This window comes from Neofelis nebulosa, chromosome 5, assembly GCF_028018385.1.
Source record: "Neofelis nebulosa isolate mNeoNeb1 chromosome 5, mNeoNeb1.pri, whole genome shotgun sequence".
Classification (NCBI taxonomy): Eukaryota; Metazoa; Chordata; class Mammalia; order Carnivora; family Felidae; genus Neofelis; species Neofelis nebulosa.
The window spans coordinates 88021159-88040364 of record NC_080786.1 but is presented as its reverse complement, the minus strand read 5'-3'; the positions used below and the strand labels follow the sequence as shown (position 1 = coordinate 88040364).

The window sequence follows — 19206 nt, the reverse complement described above, 5'->3', positions numbered from 1 at the left end:
TGTCTCTCTCAAATATTAAATAAATATTAAATAAACATTAAAAAAAAGGATAGATGACTATCATCCTCTCCCCTTCCTTCTAAAAAAGGGTTATAAACATAAAAGTAGTTGTAATCAATCTACTTCTCTCATCATTACATACATTATAATCAAATGTACATAAACGATTCAAATATAGTTCTATAGTGACAGGTTATGATTTCAAATATATGTCAGCTGACATATAGAAATCTTTTATTTATATAAAAATATGCAAATCAGAGCTAAAAGTACACATCTATCATTAGGATAAAAGTAAGTTAAAATATTACTTTTATAGATTTAACTTTTTACTCTCTAGGGTCAATTGGCCCCATTTTCAAAATCTTTTGCTGATTTTACTAGCATAGATCATCAGCCTTTAAAACTTTAAATAATTCTATTTCTAGACATTTATCTTAAGGAAAGAGAAAAATAAACATTTACATATCAGAGCCTCTGTTAATACTACTTTTAGCATGGCAAAAAACTGAAATAAACTAAATATCCAAGAGGGAAAACGAGTTTTAGAAGTATATAAACAATACAATAAAATGTTTACATATAAAAATATTTCCTGAGTATTTCATGACAAGGGGAAAAACTCACTTAAAAATTTGACTATAATTTAAAAACTCAGATACAACATTTTGATGAATATCTTTTATACCTCTCTACATTTGCTCATTTTCTCCAATGAACATTTATAACTTTTATAATGAAAAAAAAAGTCTTCTAAGATATAAAAAAATGGAAATGAGTCAAATAAATGCATTTACACATTCAGAACTCAGTATACAAAAATAAATAATCACAAGAATGAAAGTACTTTCAGATCTACTATCCTCATTTGATAAAGCTTATTTGAAAATCTAACTGGAGAACCACAGTCATAAGACTGTTGCAATCCTATCAGACTAATGACATTTATAGTTACAAAGCTAAAGACAAAGGGAGAAACAAGGAGGACATAGGAAATATTGTTAATTCAGCCTAGGAACATGTATTGATACTGCAGATATGAACAGATAATGTAAATTTTAGTGAAAGCCAAGAGAGAACTAAAAAGACCACATGAAACCAAAAATCAAAAAAGAAGAAGAAAAAAGGAGGAGGAGGAGGAGGAAGAAGAGGAAGAGGAGAAGAAAAAGAAGAAGAAACAACAACAACAAAAACAACATCCTTACCTAATATTTAAGAATGTTAGAGCTTGTAGGTTTAGAATTGCTTCTGGTATATACCGAATACAATTTTGGTATAAGTTGAGATTCTCAAGAGAAACGAAATGACATGCTTCTATGGGAATTTCTGAGAGGCGATTTCGTGACAGATCTGAAAGAAAAATAATGTATATTATTTTACATGGAACTTATTTTATTGAAATGTTAATAAATGGAACTTATTTTATTGAAATGTTAGGTAAATAAGCAGGTTTCATGATTGTTTGAATTCCCAAGAGTTCCCACTGTAGAGACTCGTCCAGAGTAAACATTCATATACTTATTAATCTATTGAAAAAAACATTTTAACATATGCCTCTACATCTTTTTGCCGGGAAATACTGATTCTTTTTGAATCTCCACATATACTGAAAAAAATAAAACCATTATTTTTTGCAAGTAACACAAATTCTGAGGCACATCTGCCTACAGTTACACCAAAGATCATACTAAGTATCCAATATCCTAGGAAACAATGGATCCCTAAAATCCACCTTCTCAAAAGCACAGAAACATTCTGAGGTTTTTGGAAAAGCAAAGCAAAACTGAACAAAAAATACTGCCCTTTTCTTTACAAAGATTATCAGGGTCATGTCAAAAGGATTCAGGAACCATTTTTTGCTCCAACTGGCCAAAGATGAGACAATTTGAGCTTCAATAAGGATAATACTTGCAAAGGACTCAAATCTATCACATATATTGAATAATACTAGTTTATAATGATATCTCTCTCCCACCTCCCACACCAAAAGATAATAGAGAACCAATTCATTATCTTGTAAACTGATTAAGGGGAAAAAAATCAAACATTTATCTCGCCTTCCCTATACCACTGAGTAAACCAAACAGATGAAGAGAGGCACCTTTGTGTTGTGTAAGTGTTCTAGCTATAAATGAAAAGTAATGATAGAATCTAGAATTGGGTATTGGGGCACCTGGGTGGATCAGTCGGTTAAGTGTCCAACTCTTAATTTCGGCTAGGGTCATGACCTCACAGTTTGTGGGATCAAGTCCCCATGTCCGGCTCTTTGTTGACAGTGTGGAGTCTGCTTGGGATTCTCTCTGGCCCTCCCTCTCCTTCTCTTTCAAAAACAAAAACAAAAACAAAAGTTTAGAATTGTGTATTAATGGCTACCTTTACAAGGGGCGCCTGGGTTGCTCAGTCAGTTGAAGTATCTGACTTCAGCTCAGGTCAAGATCTTGCATTCAGAGCGTTCAAGCCCCCCCTCGAGCTCTGTGCTGACAGCTCAGAGCCTGAAGCCTGTTTCAGATTCTGTGTCTCTCTCTCTCTCTCTGCCCCTCCCTCCACTCACACTCTGTCTCTAAAATAAACATTAAAAAAAAAATTAAAAACAATGACAATCAGAAGTTGTATGCCTCCCTGTAGAAGAAGAGAACATCATTTGTGGTCTTGCCAGAAGGACAGAACCTGCGTCTAATCAAGCGTTTGCAAACTTTCAGGAAGTGCTGAAGACAAAGGAATGTGCTGAAATACAGTCACTCTATCATTATCATTTAGATTTCGTTAAATATACTGTGAGATTCATTTGCTTACCACTGTTTTTCTCTTCTTCTGCCCAATCTTAAAGTCTCTGTTTGCAATTATTTGGTGAGAATCCTTTACTGAAAGCTTTTCCTAAATGGAGGACCTGAGTTCCTGCATATCCACAAGTATCTTGCTTTCACCATAAACATGTGAATAATACTTGGCTAGGTATAGGCACAGTTCCTTTCTCAGAAATCTGTAGATGTTATTTTACTATCTTCTAAGTTTCCAGTGTCCCCTTGCATAGTCTGGCACATATCTTGATGATTTTTCATTGTAAACAGCTTGGTTTTTTTTGTGCCCCCATCATCTTCAACACTCTGGTCTGGAACTCAACCTTTCTTCAAATCAGAGAAATGCTCTCCTATTATACATTTAGTTGTTGCATCTCCTCCATTTGCTCTTTCTCTCTCTCTTTTTTATTTACTTACCTACCTACTTACTTACTTATTTATTTTTCTGTTTTGGTATACTCTTCTACTTAATGTTCCAGACCAGGAATTTAAGTCTCAACAATAATCATCCTTTCCACAAATTAATACATAAAAAAGCTCCCCCCTTTTCTTCATTTTCTTTTATGCTATGATTAGAAGCAAGTCACTTTGTTTCTCCTGAAAATCTAGGATAATTTATCTTGTTTTGTCTATTAAATCTGTCATCTATCACTTCCAATTTCTATTTCTGTTCTATTTCACTGAAGTCACTTGTTCTTGATGAAATCCTTGTTCATCCTACCTCTGGCTGCTTAAGTTCCTTCAAGTGAATTACTTTCCTTTGCTAATTCATGGCTTGCCTCATCCTTGGAGCTCAGGTCAAGCTGCCTGAGTACCCTGAATGGCAGTTAACACAAAGACTGAGGAAGCAATCTCTACAGTGCACTGGAAGCTTCCACTCAGAGGCACAACTCTTACTGAAAACTCAAAAATTGTGATAGTTGCTCCATAGGCTTTTGCCTCCTTTTGGTCACAGTATGTTCCCCAAACTTACATATTCCCTCCAGGCCACACCAGCCTGCAAGCCTCAGAGCTGCTTACTCTGAAGTTGGGAAACAGATCACCATCTTGCCAACATGCCTCGCCATATTGTATTCATTAGGAGAAAGTCAAAGACTCGGTTAACTTAAGACTAAAAATTTCCTACAGAATCACACCGTAAACAACCTCTTTCTTACTAAATGCAACAAGAATTATTTTTTATCAATTCCTGTTTAAATTTTACTAGTATAATTTTAAAAGTTGAAGAAAAGAGAGGTACCTGGCTGGCTCAGTGGGAAGAGCATGTGGCTCTTGATCTTGGGGTCATGAGTTCAAGCCCCATGTTGGGTGTAGAAATTAGTTAAATAAATAAACTTTTAAAAGAAGTCGAAGAAATGAAAGAAATTAATTTCATTTAAATTTTATTTAAATTTAATCTTATTTAAATTTAACCCTCTAAAATGACAATTCCAGGCAACAAAGCAGGGACTACTGAAAGTCAGTTTGCCTAATATGTGTATTACAGAGTTAAATTACTTAAAATCCAGGAAAATGAAACAAACCACTTCTTTTTTTTTTTTTTGGTCCCGAAACTAGGGAGGGGAAAAAAATAACAGCAAGATATATACTAGGCTTAGATGCATCTCAATAATTTTTTTAATATTTAGCAAATTTAAAGCTACACAGCCGCCTGCTCAGCCCACCGACTGAGCCACCTAGGAGCCCTTGAATTAAGGATTCTTATAAGGTCTTCCACTTAAACTGTATTTTTATTTCAATTTGGGAAGATAAGTAGCTTCTTCCTTATGTTAACTGAGTAAATTCACGAAAGAGTCGTTTAGGTCATTGATCATATTATGGAAAATATTGCAAAGTACTAATGGTTTATAAAAAATATTTTTTGTCATACTCTCTCAAGAAAGAAATAATTTTATAGTCAAAGAAATGTGTTTTAAAATGACTTCAAAAAACAACCTTCAGGGGGCGCCTGGGTGGCTCAGTAGGTCAAGTGTCTGACTTCGGCTCAGGTCATGATCTCATAGTTCGTGAGTTCGAACCTCATGTCAGGCTCTGTGCTGACAGCTCGGAGCCTAAAGCCTGCTTTGGATTCTGTGTCTCCCTCTCTGCCTCTCTCCTGTTCACGCTCTGTCTCTCTATCTCACACACAAAAACAAATAAACATCAATAATAAAAAATAAAAAATGTTCAGTTTAAAAAAACTATGGATATGTATTATTCTTAAAACTCTTTCTGGTTATAAAAGCAATGATGTTAAGCTTCATACATGCAGAAGACAGCATAAAACATACATATTTTCCAATAAATAAGATATTGCCGGTACTCTAGAAGCCCCAGTGGAGCTCTTCCCAATCATAACCCTTTCCCTCTCCCAAAGAGAAACCGATTTACTGATTTTAGTGATAATCATTTCCTTGACAATTTTAACACTTCATCATTTTTAGTATTAGTTTCCTATTGTTGCTGTAACAAATTCAGGGGCTTAAAACAACACAAGTTCATTATTGTATGTTTCTGGAAGTCAGAAGTCTGAAATAAGTCTCAATGGTGGACTAAAACCAAGATGTATTGGCAGGGCTGCATTCCTTCTGGAGCTTTTAGGGGAGAATCTATTTCCTTCTCTCTTCCAGCTTCTAGAGACGATCCACATGCCTTGGCTGATAGTTCCATTCTTCCATCTTCAAGCCAGTGATGTCAGGTAGAGGCCTGACGCTGCCCTCTCTGCATCTCCTTCCACTTTTAAGGATCCGATAACATGCTAAGGATCCTGCGCATCTCTCCTTGCTTCCCCAATAATCCAGGATAATCTTATTTTAATGACTGCTGATTAGCGCCTTAATTCCCCTTTGCCATGTAACCTAACACACTCATAGGTTAGGATGTAAACATTTTTAGGGGGCCGTAATTCTGCCTACCATATCTATGAACTTTTTAAAAGGAGAAGCATACTGTATGTGTATTTTTTTTGTGACCTTCATTCAACATTTGAGATTTGATGAGGGTAAAAGCAGGAAAATGATCACCTTTAGCCAAGAAGGCTGACCTACAGCCTGCACAGTTTTGATAAGAATCAAATACTGCTCGTTGCTATATTCTTAAAGGATCTCATGACTGTCTGTACATCTCACAGATAGTTAATATTGAGCTGAACGATAAGCACCAGAGAAATCTTGCAAAAGTAGTTTTATAAGTAGAAATTCAAAGAAGATATTTATTATCTAATACTCCCTGCATATTCCCTGACCCTTGAACACTAAGCCTATAACCACCAGGTTCATATAGCAAAAGTGTAGCTCTTTCTGCCCATGGGCCCTGTCCCCACACTATAATAAAAGCACCTTTTTGCACTGAGAATGTCTCAAGAATTCTTTCTTGACCATTTGCTCATGGCCCCACATCAAGATTCACTCATGTAAATTGTATCCTTCATTTCACTGTCCTTCATAGCTTTCTACTATATGAACATGCCACAATTTATTTATTTATTCTACTACTGATGAACATTTCAATTACATACTTATCTAGATAAATATCTAGGAGTGAAGTGCTGTGTAATAAGATACATGGATCTTCAACTTCACAAGAGAATGACAAACTGTTTTCCAAAGTGGTTGTACCAATTTACACATTTACCAGCAGTGTGAAAGAGTTCTTGTGGCCTCACATCCTTGCCAATCCTTGTTGTTATGAGATGTTTTAATGTTTATTATGTTTTAAGGATTTTCACACTGTGGCATTTCATTGTGATTTAAATTTTCATTTCCTTGATTATTAATGAGGTACAACAGCTTTTCATGTTTTTGGTCATCTAGATATCTTTTCTTGTAAAGTCTTTTGGTTTGTTGGAGATCTTTATAAATTCTGAGTATGAATCTGGTATCAATTTATGTGTTGCAAATAACTTACCCCACTCTGTGGTTTGAAGTTTCATAGTCTTTGTGGTATCTTTGATGACGGTCTTTAACAGAGTACAATTTTTTATTAATCTTTCCCTTTATGGTTGGTAGTTTTTACTGTTTTAAAAGAAAACTTGCCCTACTCCAAGTTTAAAAAGATATTTTCTTCTAAAAGTTTTAGACTTTGACCATCACATTTAATCTGCTAGGAATTTATTTTCTAGTATGATGTGAGGTTGGAGGCCAATTTTAATTCTTGCTACAGGGATGCCCATTTATCCCAGTGACGGTTACTGCAAAGACCATCTTCCATCTCATTATTTGCCAATAACACCTTTGTCATAGATCATGTGTCTGAGGGTTTGTCTGCAGGCTCTCTAATCCACTGCACAACTTGTCCATCTTTATGTCACTATTATTCAATCTTAATTATTATAGCTTTACAATAATTCTTGACATCTAGCAGAGTGACCTATTCCTAAACTGCTAAGGTATTCCTACCACTTTGCAGTTCTTCAAGTATGTCTTGGCTTTCTAGGTCTTTTGCATCTCCTTATAAATTTTAGAATGGGCTTGTTTAATTTCATGAAAGCACTTGTTGAAATTTTTACTGAGATTGCACCAAATCCAACATCAATTTGGGAAGAAATAACATCCATGAACATCTTCAATCCACGAACATCTCCACTAATTAATTAAAGCCTTCTTTAATTTGTCATTGAAGTTTTGTGATTTTTCTCACAAAGGTTTTATACATTGTTTACTTGCTTGATTCCCAGGTTCTTATTATTTTATAAATGATATATATTTTTAAAACTTTGTTTTCTAACCATTAGTTACTAATAAAATTGATTTTTATATATTGATTATGTATCTGGCATTCTTGGTACACATTTCTTTTAGTTGATGTAATTTTCTTGTAGATTCTTTTGGATAGTTCTAGATCTGTAATTACATGGTTTTATGAATACCGAAAGCTTGCTTTTGCCTTTCTGATATTTATTTATTTACTAACTTCCTTATTGAATTCCCTTACAATGCTGACTAGGACCTCCAGTATAATGTTGAATAAAAGTGGTAATAGAAGGTATTTTGTCTTGTTCCTAATTTCAAAGATTTTCAGTAGATATTCCTTATCAGATTAAGGAAATTGCTTTCTATTCCTAGCTTACTAAGAGTTTTTATAAGTAACAAATGTTGAATTTTCATCAATCTCTTTTTCTTCATCTATTGAGATGATCATAGGATTTTTACCTTTTCTTCTATTAATATGGAATTAATTTTACTCCTTTATTTCACTGTTCTTTTATTCCATTAGGGTAGACCTGATTTCTGTCCTTCTCATTAAAATTTTATTCCATTAATGTGAAATTAGATTGGCTTTTGAACATTAATTCTTGCATTGCAGAGATAAACTCAATTTAGTCTTTTTTATTTTATCCTTTTTATTAATTTAATAATATTTATTAATTTATAATAAAGGTGTTTTATCCTCTTTATTAATTGGACTCAGTTCATTAATATTTGGTTTAAGATTTTTGCATATATAATCATAAATACTCATAATAATACTCTGGAGCATTTATTTTCTCATACTAAGTTTTTAATTTAATGTTCATTTTCGAGAGAGAGGGAAAGTATGCATACATGGGGGAGGGGCAGAGAGAGGGGAGATGGAGGAGGCAAAGCAAACTGCAGCCAGCGTGATGTGGGGCTCAAACCCATGCACTACAAGATCATGACCTGAGCCAAAGTCAGATGCTTAACCAGCTGAGCCACCAAGGCGCCCTCTCATACTAACTTTGTCAAGGTTTGATATCCAGGTTGTCTGGTCTCATAAAATTTAGTTTGGGAATATTCCCTCCTTTTTATTGACTAAAAGCGTTTACATAGGTTTCAAATTCTTTTTCTTTTTCCTTTTTTTTTTTTTAAGTAATCTCTTAAAAAAGTCTCAAACTCATGACCTCAAGATACAAGAGTTGGCACGCTCTACCAACTAAGCAGGCCAGGCACCCCTCAAATTATTTCCTTTTAAGAAGCTTGTTAGAATTTATTCATAGAACTATATGGCCCTACAGTTTTCCTTAAAAGTCTTAAAAGAGGGGCGGCCTGGGTGGCTCAGTCGGTTAAGCGTCCAACTTCGGCTCAGGTCACAATCTCGCGGTCCGTGAGTTCGAGCCCCCCATCAGGCTCTGGGCTGATGGCTCGGAACCTGGAGCCTGCTTCCGATTCCGTGTCTCCCTCTCTCTCTGCCCCTCCCCCGTTCATGCTCTGTCTCTCTCTGTCTCAAAAATAAATAAACGTTAAAAAAAAAAAAGTCTTAAGACTTTTCACAACTGACTGAATGTCTTTAATACTTCCAGGACTATTTAGGTTTTATAAATCTTCTTGAATCAATTTTAAGTTATTGGAATCTAGGAGTTTCCTATTTTCATCAGAATTTTCTATTTCATTAGCAAAAAGTTATTTATAATATCCTCTTTTCTTTTTCTTAATGTTTATAGCATCTGCAGGAATGTCTTCTATTTTCTTTTCTGACTTCGGATTTTGTACCTTCTTTCTTGATCAATCTCACCAATGATTTGAAAACCTCATTAGTCTTTTTAAAGTATCAACTTTGGCTTTGTTAACCCTATTCATTGTATAATTTCTGTATTGGTAAAATATTTCTATCTTTATCACTTTGTTATTTAGAGGAGGGGTTATGCTATTCTTTTCTTAATTTATTGAGATGGATGCTTAGCCTATTAATTTTTAGATAGTTCTTTTCAAATATATACATTTAAACCTATATATAAAATTCCCTTCAAGTGCTGCTTTAGCTGAATGAGAATATATATTTTATTAGGATATTAGATTAGAAAATATTTTCTATAATTTCCATTATGATTTCTTCTTTGTCTCATTCTGTTAGAAATGCATTCCTTAATTTCTAAACCTGAAAGGATACTCTAATGATCTTTTTGTTGATTTCTAACAACTTCATTATGGTAAGTTATTATGTTATTTCAATCCTTTGCTATTTCTTTGCATTTTCTCTATGGATCAGCATATGGTCCATTTTTATAAATATTCTATGTGAGTCTGAAAATAATGTGTATTCTACATTGGACATAATGTTCTACTTATATCTATTAGGTCCTATTTGTTTGGTTGCATTGTTCAAGGCTCATCTTTACTTTTTTTGGTCAGTGTTTGTATCAACCGCTGAGAGGGGCATATTACAGTCTTCAGTTACTACTGGTATCTTGTCTATTTCTTTGTAATTCTTTAAACTTTTCTTGATATATTTTGGGGTTTTGTTATTAGGTTCCTACAAAGTTTTAAATTATCAAATCTTTCTGGTAAATCAAATTTTTATAACTGTTAAGTTACCTCTTTTATTCCTAGTACCGTTCTGTTTGAAATCTTTCATTTGGTTGGTTTGGTGGACTGCCTTTAACGTGACTCCCATTGTTTATGCCCTTGTATAATACTCCATCCACTTGAGTGTGGGTGGGGCTTCATAATTAACCAATACACAGTTGACCCTTGCACGGTATGGGGGTTAGGAACACCAAGCCCCCCCCCCCCACCACCAGAGTTGAAAACCAGGTATAACTTTTGACTCCCTCAAAATTTAACTAACAGCCTACTGTTGACCAGAAGCCTTACCTGTAGTATAGTCAATTAACACAAAAGTTTATGTTGTATTATATATTGTATTCTTGCAATAAAGTTAGAGAAAAGAAAATGTTAGGAAAATCATAAGGGAAATAAACTTATAGTATCATACTATAAAAAAAATCTGTAGGGGGCACGTAGATGGCTCAGTCAGTTAAGCATCTGTTGATTTCAGCTCGGGTCATGATCTCATGGTTTGTGAATTAAAGCCTCACATGACAGGTACTAACAGCGCAGAGCCTGACTGAAATTCTCTCTCTCTCTCTCTCTCTCTCTCTCTCTCTCTCTCTGTTTTTCTCTCTGCCCCTCCTCCACTAGTGCTCACTCTCACTCTTTCAAAGATAAGTAAATACATTAAAAAAAAATCTGTATAAGTGGACCTATGCAATTCAAACCCATATTGTTAAAAATCAACTGTACTGGGGCACCTGGATGGCTCAGTTGGTTAAGCATCTGACTTCACCTCAGGTCATGATTTCATGGTTTGTGAGTTCAAGCCACCTGTCAAGCTTTGCGCTGACAGCTCAGCCTGGAGCCTACTTCAGGTTCTGTGTCTCCCTCTCTCTCTGCCCCTCCCCTACTCACGCTCTGTCTCTCTCTCAAAAAATATATAAACATAAAAAAAAAATCTTTCTGGGGTGCCTGGGTGGCTCAGTTGGTTAAGCATCTGACTTCAGCTCAGGTCATGATATCATAGTTCACGAGTTGAGCCCCACGTAGGGTTCTGTGCTGATAGCTCAGAGCCTGGAGCCTGCTTCAGATTCTGTCTCCCTCTCTGCCATCTCCTGCTCACACTGTCTCTCTCTCTCTCTCTCTCTCTCAAAAATAAACATTAAAAAATTTTAAACATGCTTTAAAAAATAATCTTAAAAAAAAATCAACTATACTTCATTGGTTAGACTTGCCTTTAATTCACAGAATAGTGCAAAGGTGATGATGTCTTTCCTGTGGGTGTATCTGTCTCTCTCTGTTGCCAGCTTTGAAGAGGCAAGCTAGCATGAATTCTACCAATGAAAGGAAACAAATTCTGCCAATAGCCTGAAGGAGCCTGGAAGCAGGTCCTTCCCCAGTCAAGCCTCCAGATGAGAACTCAGCCCTACAACACCTTGATTGAAGCCCTGCTGCAGATCTAGCTATGCTGTGTCTGGACTCCTGATCCAAAGTAACCATTAAGTTCCTGAAGCTGCTAAGTTTGTGATGATTTGTTATATAGCATGGAAAACTAATAGTTAATATATCTATAGAGTATCTTTTTCTTTAAAAAAAATTACTTATTTTGAGAGAGAGAGTGAGCAGGGTAGGGGCAGAGAGAGAGGGAGAGAGAGAATACCAAGCAGGCTCCAGACCCAGAGCAGACCTGACATGGGGCTTGATCCCACAACCCTGACATCATGACCTGAGCTGAAATCAAGAGCCGGGCATTTAACTGACTGAGCTACCCAGGCACCCCAACAGAGTATCTTTTTCCTATTCTTTAATTTCAACCCTTATGGATCATTATGTTTTGAATATGTTTCTTGGGGCATTTGGGGTGGCTCAGTTGGTTAAGCTGGTCTGGCTCTTGGTTTTGGCTCAGGTTATGTATGATCTCACAGTTCATGAGATCAAATCCCACATCAGTACAGAGCCTGCTTGGGATTCTTTCTCTGTCCCTCTCTCTCTGCCCCTCCCCCACTCATTCTCTTCTCTCAAAATAAATAAACTTAAAAATTTTTGAATGTTTCTTATAAACAGCACACAGACAGATTTTGCTTTCTTTTTATTGCCTGACAATCTTTACCTTTTAACTGAAAGACACTATATTTAACATAATTACCCAATGTATCTGGATTTTTAAAAGGGTCATGTTATTTCTGAGATGTAGTCCTTGATTAATCATTAAAGTTCAAACTAGCAAAATACGCATACAAAATTTAACCACATTTGACTTAATGACTAATGTAGGAAAATCTCATTTATAGGCAGTGTCCTGAGTCTGTATATAAACCAAATGCTTCAAAATTACCTCATGTTTTTCTGTAGAGGGAAAAAAGATTTCTTAGCTTTGAGAACTATCTTTATACAATAATGCCAAAGAAATGTTAATATATGCAAATATATTGCTTTTCCAATTATTTTCTATTTCATGATGGAAATGCTTTTGTCTATCCAGCTGCCTAAGTCAGAATTCTGGAATCATACTTTTTCTTTTTCCCAATCTAATCCTATCAACAAACACTATCAGTTTCTTGATCCAAATGTATCTTAAATCCATCCGTTTCTGTTTATCACCTTTGTCACTGCCTCTTGAGATTAATCTAAGAATCAAATAAAACAGTGCATGGAAAATTACTTCATATACTATAAAACACAAAAAGGCATACATAAATCCAGCTTCCTTGGGTTGAGAGCAACACAGTAAAACAAATAACCAAACTCCCCAAATTATATGGAATTGTAGTAGGCAAGAAAATGTAACAGAGTACAATACAATGATTTATTACCTTTGGTCACCAAAAAGAAGTAATGTTGCATTTAATATACCCTACTTTTAAAAGAAAAGTTTTGTTTAAAAGAAAACATTTGTTTAATGATTTACATTAAAATGTTTAAAACAATTTCCTTATCTTTCAGTGAGGTTAAATAAGCACAAAGGTTAGTGTATCTTTGCGTCACTAGACTAAGCTTTTGATTTCACACATACAAGTTATTGTCACACAAGTCTCCTAAGCTTCCATCTCTGTGTCTCCATAGTCAATCCTAGGTTATTTTCAAGACTGCAAACTCAACTGATATTTGCCAAGTATTGTGAAAAGTCACAAACTGGGTAATAAACAATGTTGCAATTAAGCTACTAAATTACTTCTATGTATCATATCCTGAATGCGGCCTTGGTCTTTCACCAGACATTATCTTTTCTTCTAACACTTGTGACATGAGCCAACAACTATACCACTCTTTGGCACAGCCCTTGGATGTATTATTCAGTTGAGCAAAGCATAAAAGGCCTATTTTGGCCTGATAAAAATATAAGAAAATGTTTGGCGTAAGGGATAAATCATGGAAGTTTCAATTAACTAAAATAAATGTTTCAAGTGAAAAATGTTCTAAGGCAGAGTGCCTGGGTGGCTCAATTGGTTAAGTGTCTGACTTTGGCTCAGATCAAGATCTCACAGTCTGTGAGTCTGAGTCCCATGTCGGGCTCTGTGCTGACAGCTCAGGCCTGGAGCCTGCTTTGGATTCTGTGTCTCCCTCTCTCTCTCTCAAAAACAAATAAACATTTAAAAATTAAAAAAAAAAAAAAAAGAAAGAAAGAAAGAAAGAAAGAAAGAAAGAAAGAAAGAAAGAAAAATGTTCTAAGGCATATCATTTACAATAAAATGCCTAATTATTTCCCATATTTATAAAAATCTTACCCTCAATGTCAAATTCACCTCAGGGATACTGTAAGTTTTAAAATAATACGTTAGGGGCGCCTGGGTGGCGCAGTCGGTTGAGCGTCCGACTTCAGCCAGGTCACGATCTCGCGGTCCGTGAGTTCGAGCCCCGCGTCGGGCTCTGGGCTGATGGCTCGGAGCCTGGAGCCTGTTTCCGATTCTGTGTCTCCCTCTCTCTCTGCCCCTCCCCCGTTCATGCTCTGTCTCTCTCTGTCCCAAAAATAAATAAAAAACGTTGAAAAAAAAAATTTAAAAAAAAAAAAAAAAAAAAAAAAAAAAAAATAAAATAAAATAAAATAATACGTTAAAGAAAAAGCCTAAAAAAATAGTAAAAAGCATCCTCAATATTAATGGAGGGGGTATATAAGAATAATCACTCTAGATTCACACAGCAAATATTTAATGAGCTTCTATGTTATAAGGAGAGGGACTATGTCTGTTTGGTTCAACTCTGTACACTTGGCGCTTAGTGGTGCCATCGCACATAGTAGGGTGCTCAATAAAATATTCATTCAAAAAACAAGCAAATAATGGATAAAACAAAAATTGTTGACTTAGAAATGGGTAGGAATCCTGTCCTCCCCATCTATAGAACTTTAGTTATAGTAAGATTACAACATAATTAATAGCAAAAAAAAGCCCAAATCACAATTTTATCTTTACAATTTTTGTTTTAAGAAGTATTATATAACCTGGATTGAAAATAATTTACTTATAAACAAGTAAGTATTTACATAATGAATCAAATCCAACTACTGAGGGAAAAAACTATTATGTGTATCAAACTACAGATAATTTTTAAAAAGTTGAGGTAGGTTACAACTCTAAAAGAGTGCTTTAATTATATAAAATAGTAACATTGGACCTTTGTTCCATTCTCAAATACAAAATATTCTTACATGTGATATTCCCCTTCCTATTAATAAAAATTATATGTTCATTGATTTACAGTCCTATTTGCTACAAGGGCTCACAGATTATAATGAAAATCTATTATGACCCAGCTTTGATTATGAGAACTCGTGTATTCTTTTGATATGCCATCTTCAATTACTTGAGCATTTCCTCATATTCTAGCAAAACAAGATGTTCCGGGTTTACCTTGCAACGTTCCATGTTCCAGTTCTGGGGCAGCTATTATCATTCTGGTGTAACAGAAATTTCTGTGGCAAGTTAGATTTGGAGACAGAAGGGAAAGCCACCAACCCCTAGGAAAGTTTCAGAATAAATGATTGCTGTTTTTGTTTTGTTTTGTTTTGTTTTGTTTTGTTTTGTTTTGTTTTGTAAGCCACTAAGATTTGTAGTGGTCTGTTACACAGCAATAAACAAGCAAAACAGAAACTAGTACCTGGAACTTAAGTGCTGCTTAACAAAAACTTGAAACATCTAGAATTGGCTTAAAATGAGGCATCAGGCAGTGGCTCCAAGGGGCAGGCCTCCCAGAACTTGTTAGTGATGCTTGGAGGGCAGTGAAAAAAATGCCATTGAAGGCTAAAGAAAAGGGCATCCTAGTTCTGCTCTAGCAGAACAATTAGAGTCTGCTGTGACAGGAAGAAAGGGTACCTAATGGGTTCAAATCATCATAAATACATGTGACTATTTGTAGTAAAACCTATTAAAGTTAAGTAATACATGACAACAAAGATCAACAAATATTATTTAATCTTAATGAGAAAGGATGTGCATATATTTGCAACACACATACACATGTATATTCCTGCAATTTTCTTTTTTTTAATTTTTAACTTATTTTTTAAATTTACATCCAAGTTAGTTAGCATATAGTGCAACAACGATTTCAGGAGTAGATTCCTTAATGCCCCTTACCCATTTAGCCCATCCCCCCTCCCACAACCCCTTATTCCTGCAATTTTCTAATTTTTCTCTCTTTCCTTATTTGTAGATATGATTCAAATATATTGCACATTTTTCCTTTTCAAATAATGCAGAGAAAACAAGACATTAGCCAACTCAGAAGATCCTTTTTGTTCACACAGGAAAACCCCCCACAAATTTCTGCCTAGAATGGATTCCAGTTACACATAATAGTTGAAAAACAAACTCAATTATTTAGTCTTGAAAGACCATTCTCAACTGTGATTTAAGTCTTATAATATAGTTGACCCTTGGACAACATGGGTTTGAGCTGTGTGGGTCCACTTATGTGCAGACTTTTTTTACAGTATGGTGCTGTAAATGTATTTTCTCTTAAGATTTTCTTAACATTTTCTTTAATCTAGATTACTTTATTATAAGAATACAGTATGTAACACATAACATTTTATATTACTGATAAGGCTTCCAGTCAACAGTAGAGGCTTAATAGTTAAATTTGATGGAGAGGGGAGTCAAAAGTTATACATGGGAAAAAAAAAAGTTAGACATGGATTTTCAACGGTGCTGGGGGTCAGTTCCCCTAACTTAGCCTCATGTTGTTTAAGGATCAACTGCATTTCCTTTCATCTTGAATTGAAATACTGTTTATCGCATACCCTGTCAATGAAAGAGTCTTCAAACGCGTACCCAGAAACAATACAATCTAGAGAAACAGTATTATCTTAAATGAGACAGATAACAGCCAGATTTTAGTCCTAGTTCTACCATTTATTACCATCTTAATCTCTAGAACATTTCAGAATCTCTCACTCTAGCATTTTCAGTGAGATGCTTTCAATTATTTTGCCTTTTTTTTTTTTCTAGGTAAGAAGCATGCTAAGAGGCATTTTTTCCTAAGTCTATCTTTCTCATTATCTGTTCAGTAACTTTATGATTTTATGAATGAGTAGTGGTTCATTCCTACTTTCAGGGGACAAACTTGGAGCCCAAAGACCTAAGAAGAGTGATAGTTCCCATTTCTCATGAGGAAGTTTGAGATTGTGAAAGTCACAAGGTTCAGAAAAAAGAATGTAATTATTTTTATTGACATAGTATTTATTGCTCATTTCTGATAAGGTAGCGAAAAGAAAAAAGAAAAATCCCTAACTCTTTATAACATAAATACTTGTTAAAAACTTAAAAACTTAAATCTCTTAAAAGAAAACAAATTATAAACATCTAAATAGTATTTCAAATGTTTAGTTCAATAAATTCTTTCTCTCCTCTTAGAAGACAGATCAGTTTTACTCCTTTCAGAAGATGTAGTCAAACTGTTACAATTGCCATTTTGACAGACACTTCCTGGAGCAACTGGACTCAATCTTATTTTTAGACCAGTGTCTGACTTCTATACTAAGCTGCCTGGAATCACTTCCTTTGACCCACCAGGTATAAGTCGCTCTCTCTTCTGCCCCTCTGTTCTTCTCCCTATTTTCCCATAAGTTATCAGAAGAAATAATATGGTGGCATATCTGTTAAAAGGAACCACCTATCTGAATCACAACCAAAAACAAGCTAAATTCAGTTGAACCAATTAATACAAATATCTTGAATGTAAACTTAAGTTTTCCATACCACGAGAGATGACCTTGAATGTATTCAGTTCTATATAGAATTCTTCCAAGTGTTTCTAGCTCTTATGCATGAACAGGTTACCTAGAGCACACAGGGAAAAGGGACCAAGGAATATCTTCCCCAAATTTCTCATTTAAAAAATAGATGCTATGGCCACTTGTACTACTTATTAGTACACACACATACACACACACACACACACACACACACACACACACACACACACAGGAAGACATTTTTTAGAGTGCTTGCTTAGTTCACAATGTTCTTAATTTCTCTCTCTCATTCATAGGAGCTGGCTCTCCCTACTCCTTGCTTTTCAGAGTCATATGTACCAGTGATTCTTAACCCTAGGGACCCTCTCTAAGGAAATATGACAGAATTTGAGGCTCTTCTCAGTCTCTATAATCTGGTAATTCCTATCCCTCCTTCAAGAGCCATCTCAAACATAATCTCTTATTATTATTATTTGGTAGGTAATTAATTTTCCAAATGTGGGCTCCATGAAGGGATTCATACAAAGGATCCTTAGTAAATATAGGAGACATACCTAAAGACCAGGTCAGATTACACCCACATCAACACCAACCCTCTGCAACATGATTTAAAAATAAAATGAGTAATTTGATAACAGATTATTATCCAGGATACATTACAAAAAAATTCCCAAACTCAACAAAAAAAGCAACCCAATCAAAAACTTGAGCAAAGGACTTGAATAAAAGATATACAAATGGCCAATAAGCACATGAAAAGACAGTCAACATCACTTCACATCAACCACTTCACATCAATTAGGAAGGCTATTTGTTTTTTTAATAGCCAGAACATAACAAATACTGATAACAATTAACTGGAACCTTCGTTCTTGCTGGTAAGAATGTAAAATGGTACGACTGCTGTAGAAAATAGTATGGTGGTTCTTCAAAAAATTAAACATAAAATTATCTGGCAATTACAGGGATGCCTGGTTGGGCTCAGTCAGAAGAGCATGCAACTCTTGATCTTGGGGTTGTGATTTCAAGCCCCACAATGGGTATAGAGATTAGTTAAAAAAATAAAATCTTAAAAAAAATATCTAGCAATTACATTTGAGTATATAAATCCCAAAGAATTGAAAGCAGGGACTCGAATAGGTATTGGCACACCAATATTTGTGTCAGCATTATTCACAACAGACAAAAGGCAGAAACAACCCAAACATCCATTAACAGATGAATGGATAAACAAAACGCAGTAAATGCATACGACAGAATAATATTTACTCTTTAAAAAGAATGAAATTCGAATAGATGCTACAATGTAAATGAACCTGGAAAATATGTGTTAAGTGAAACAGGCTAGACACAAAAGGACAAATACTGTACCATTCCACTTATATGAGGTAGCTGAGGTATTGAGAATAGTCAAATTCACAGAAAAGTAGGGTGGTTACCAGGGAGGTAACAGTTACTATTTAATAGACACAGTTTCAGTTTGGGAATATTAAACCATTCTGGAGGTAGCTATTGTGGTTGCAAAACAATGTGAATATACGTAACTGTATCTTTTAAAAATAGTTTAAATGGTAATAAATTTTATGTTATGCATATCTTACCACAATGAAAACAAATCAAATGTGTAGCACTCAAAGTAGAAAATCAAGGGGCGCCAAGGTGGTCAGTCAGTTAAGCATCCAACTTTGGCTCAGGTCATGATCTCATGGTTCGTGGGTTGGAGCCCTGCATCAGGCTCTCTGGTCTGACAGTGCTGAGTCTGCTTGGGATTCTCTCTCTCTCTTTCTCTCTCTCTGCCCCTTCCCCACTTGCTCTTTCTCTCTCAAAATAAATAAATAAACTTAAAAAGGAAGGTAGAAAATCAATGTAATCTGCTTCAATATGTACCTTAAAAATCTCTCCATAAAATTATGAACTTTTCTAATAACCATATCTTATACCTCAGCAATAAACTAAATAATACAGAAATGACAGAAACAAAAATTCCAAGTATTCTTGAACATCAAGT

At 35.0% G+C, this 19206-nt stretch overlaps 1 protein-coding gene across 10 annotated transcripts in view; it reads right to left on the bottom strand.

The window, feature by feature from the left end:
• LRCH3 (leucine rich repeats and calponin homology domain containing 3) overlaps positions 1–19206 on the bottom strand; it is a 147772-nt gene that overhangs the window by 95072 nt on the left and 33494 nt on the right. For all 10 annotated transcript variants that reach the window (XR_009262123.1, XM_058731046.1, XM_058731042.1 and 7 more), the window contains exon 2: positions 1206–1350. Coding sequence is in view for 9 of the 10 variants with exons in the window: in XM_058731046.1 (XP_058587029.1) it covers positions 1206–1350 (145 nt within the window). In the remaining variant the exon portion in view is untranslated. The remainder of the gene's footprint in view (positions 1–1205; positions 1351–19206) is intronic.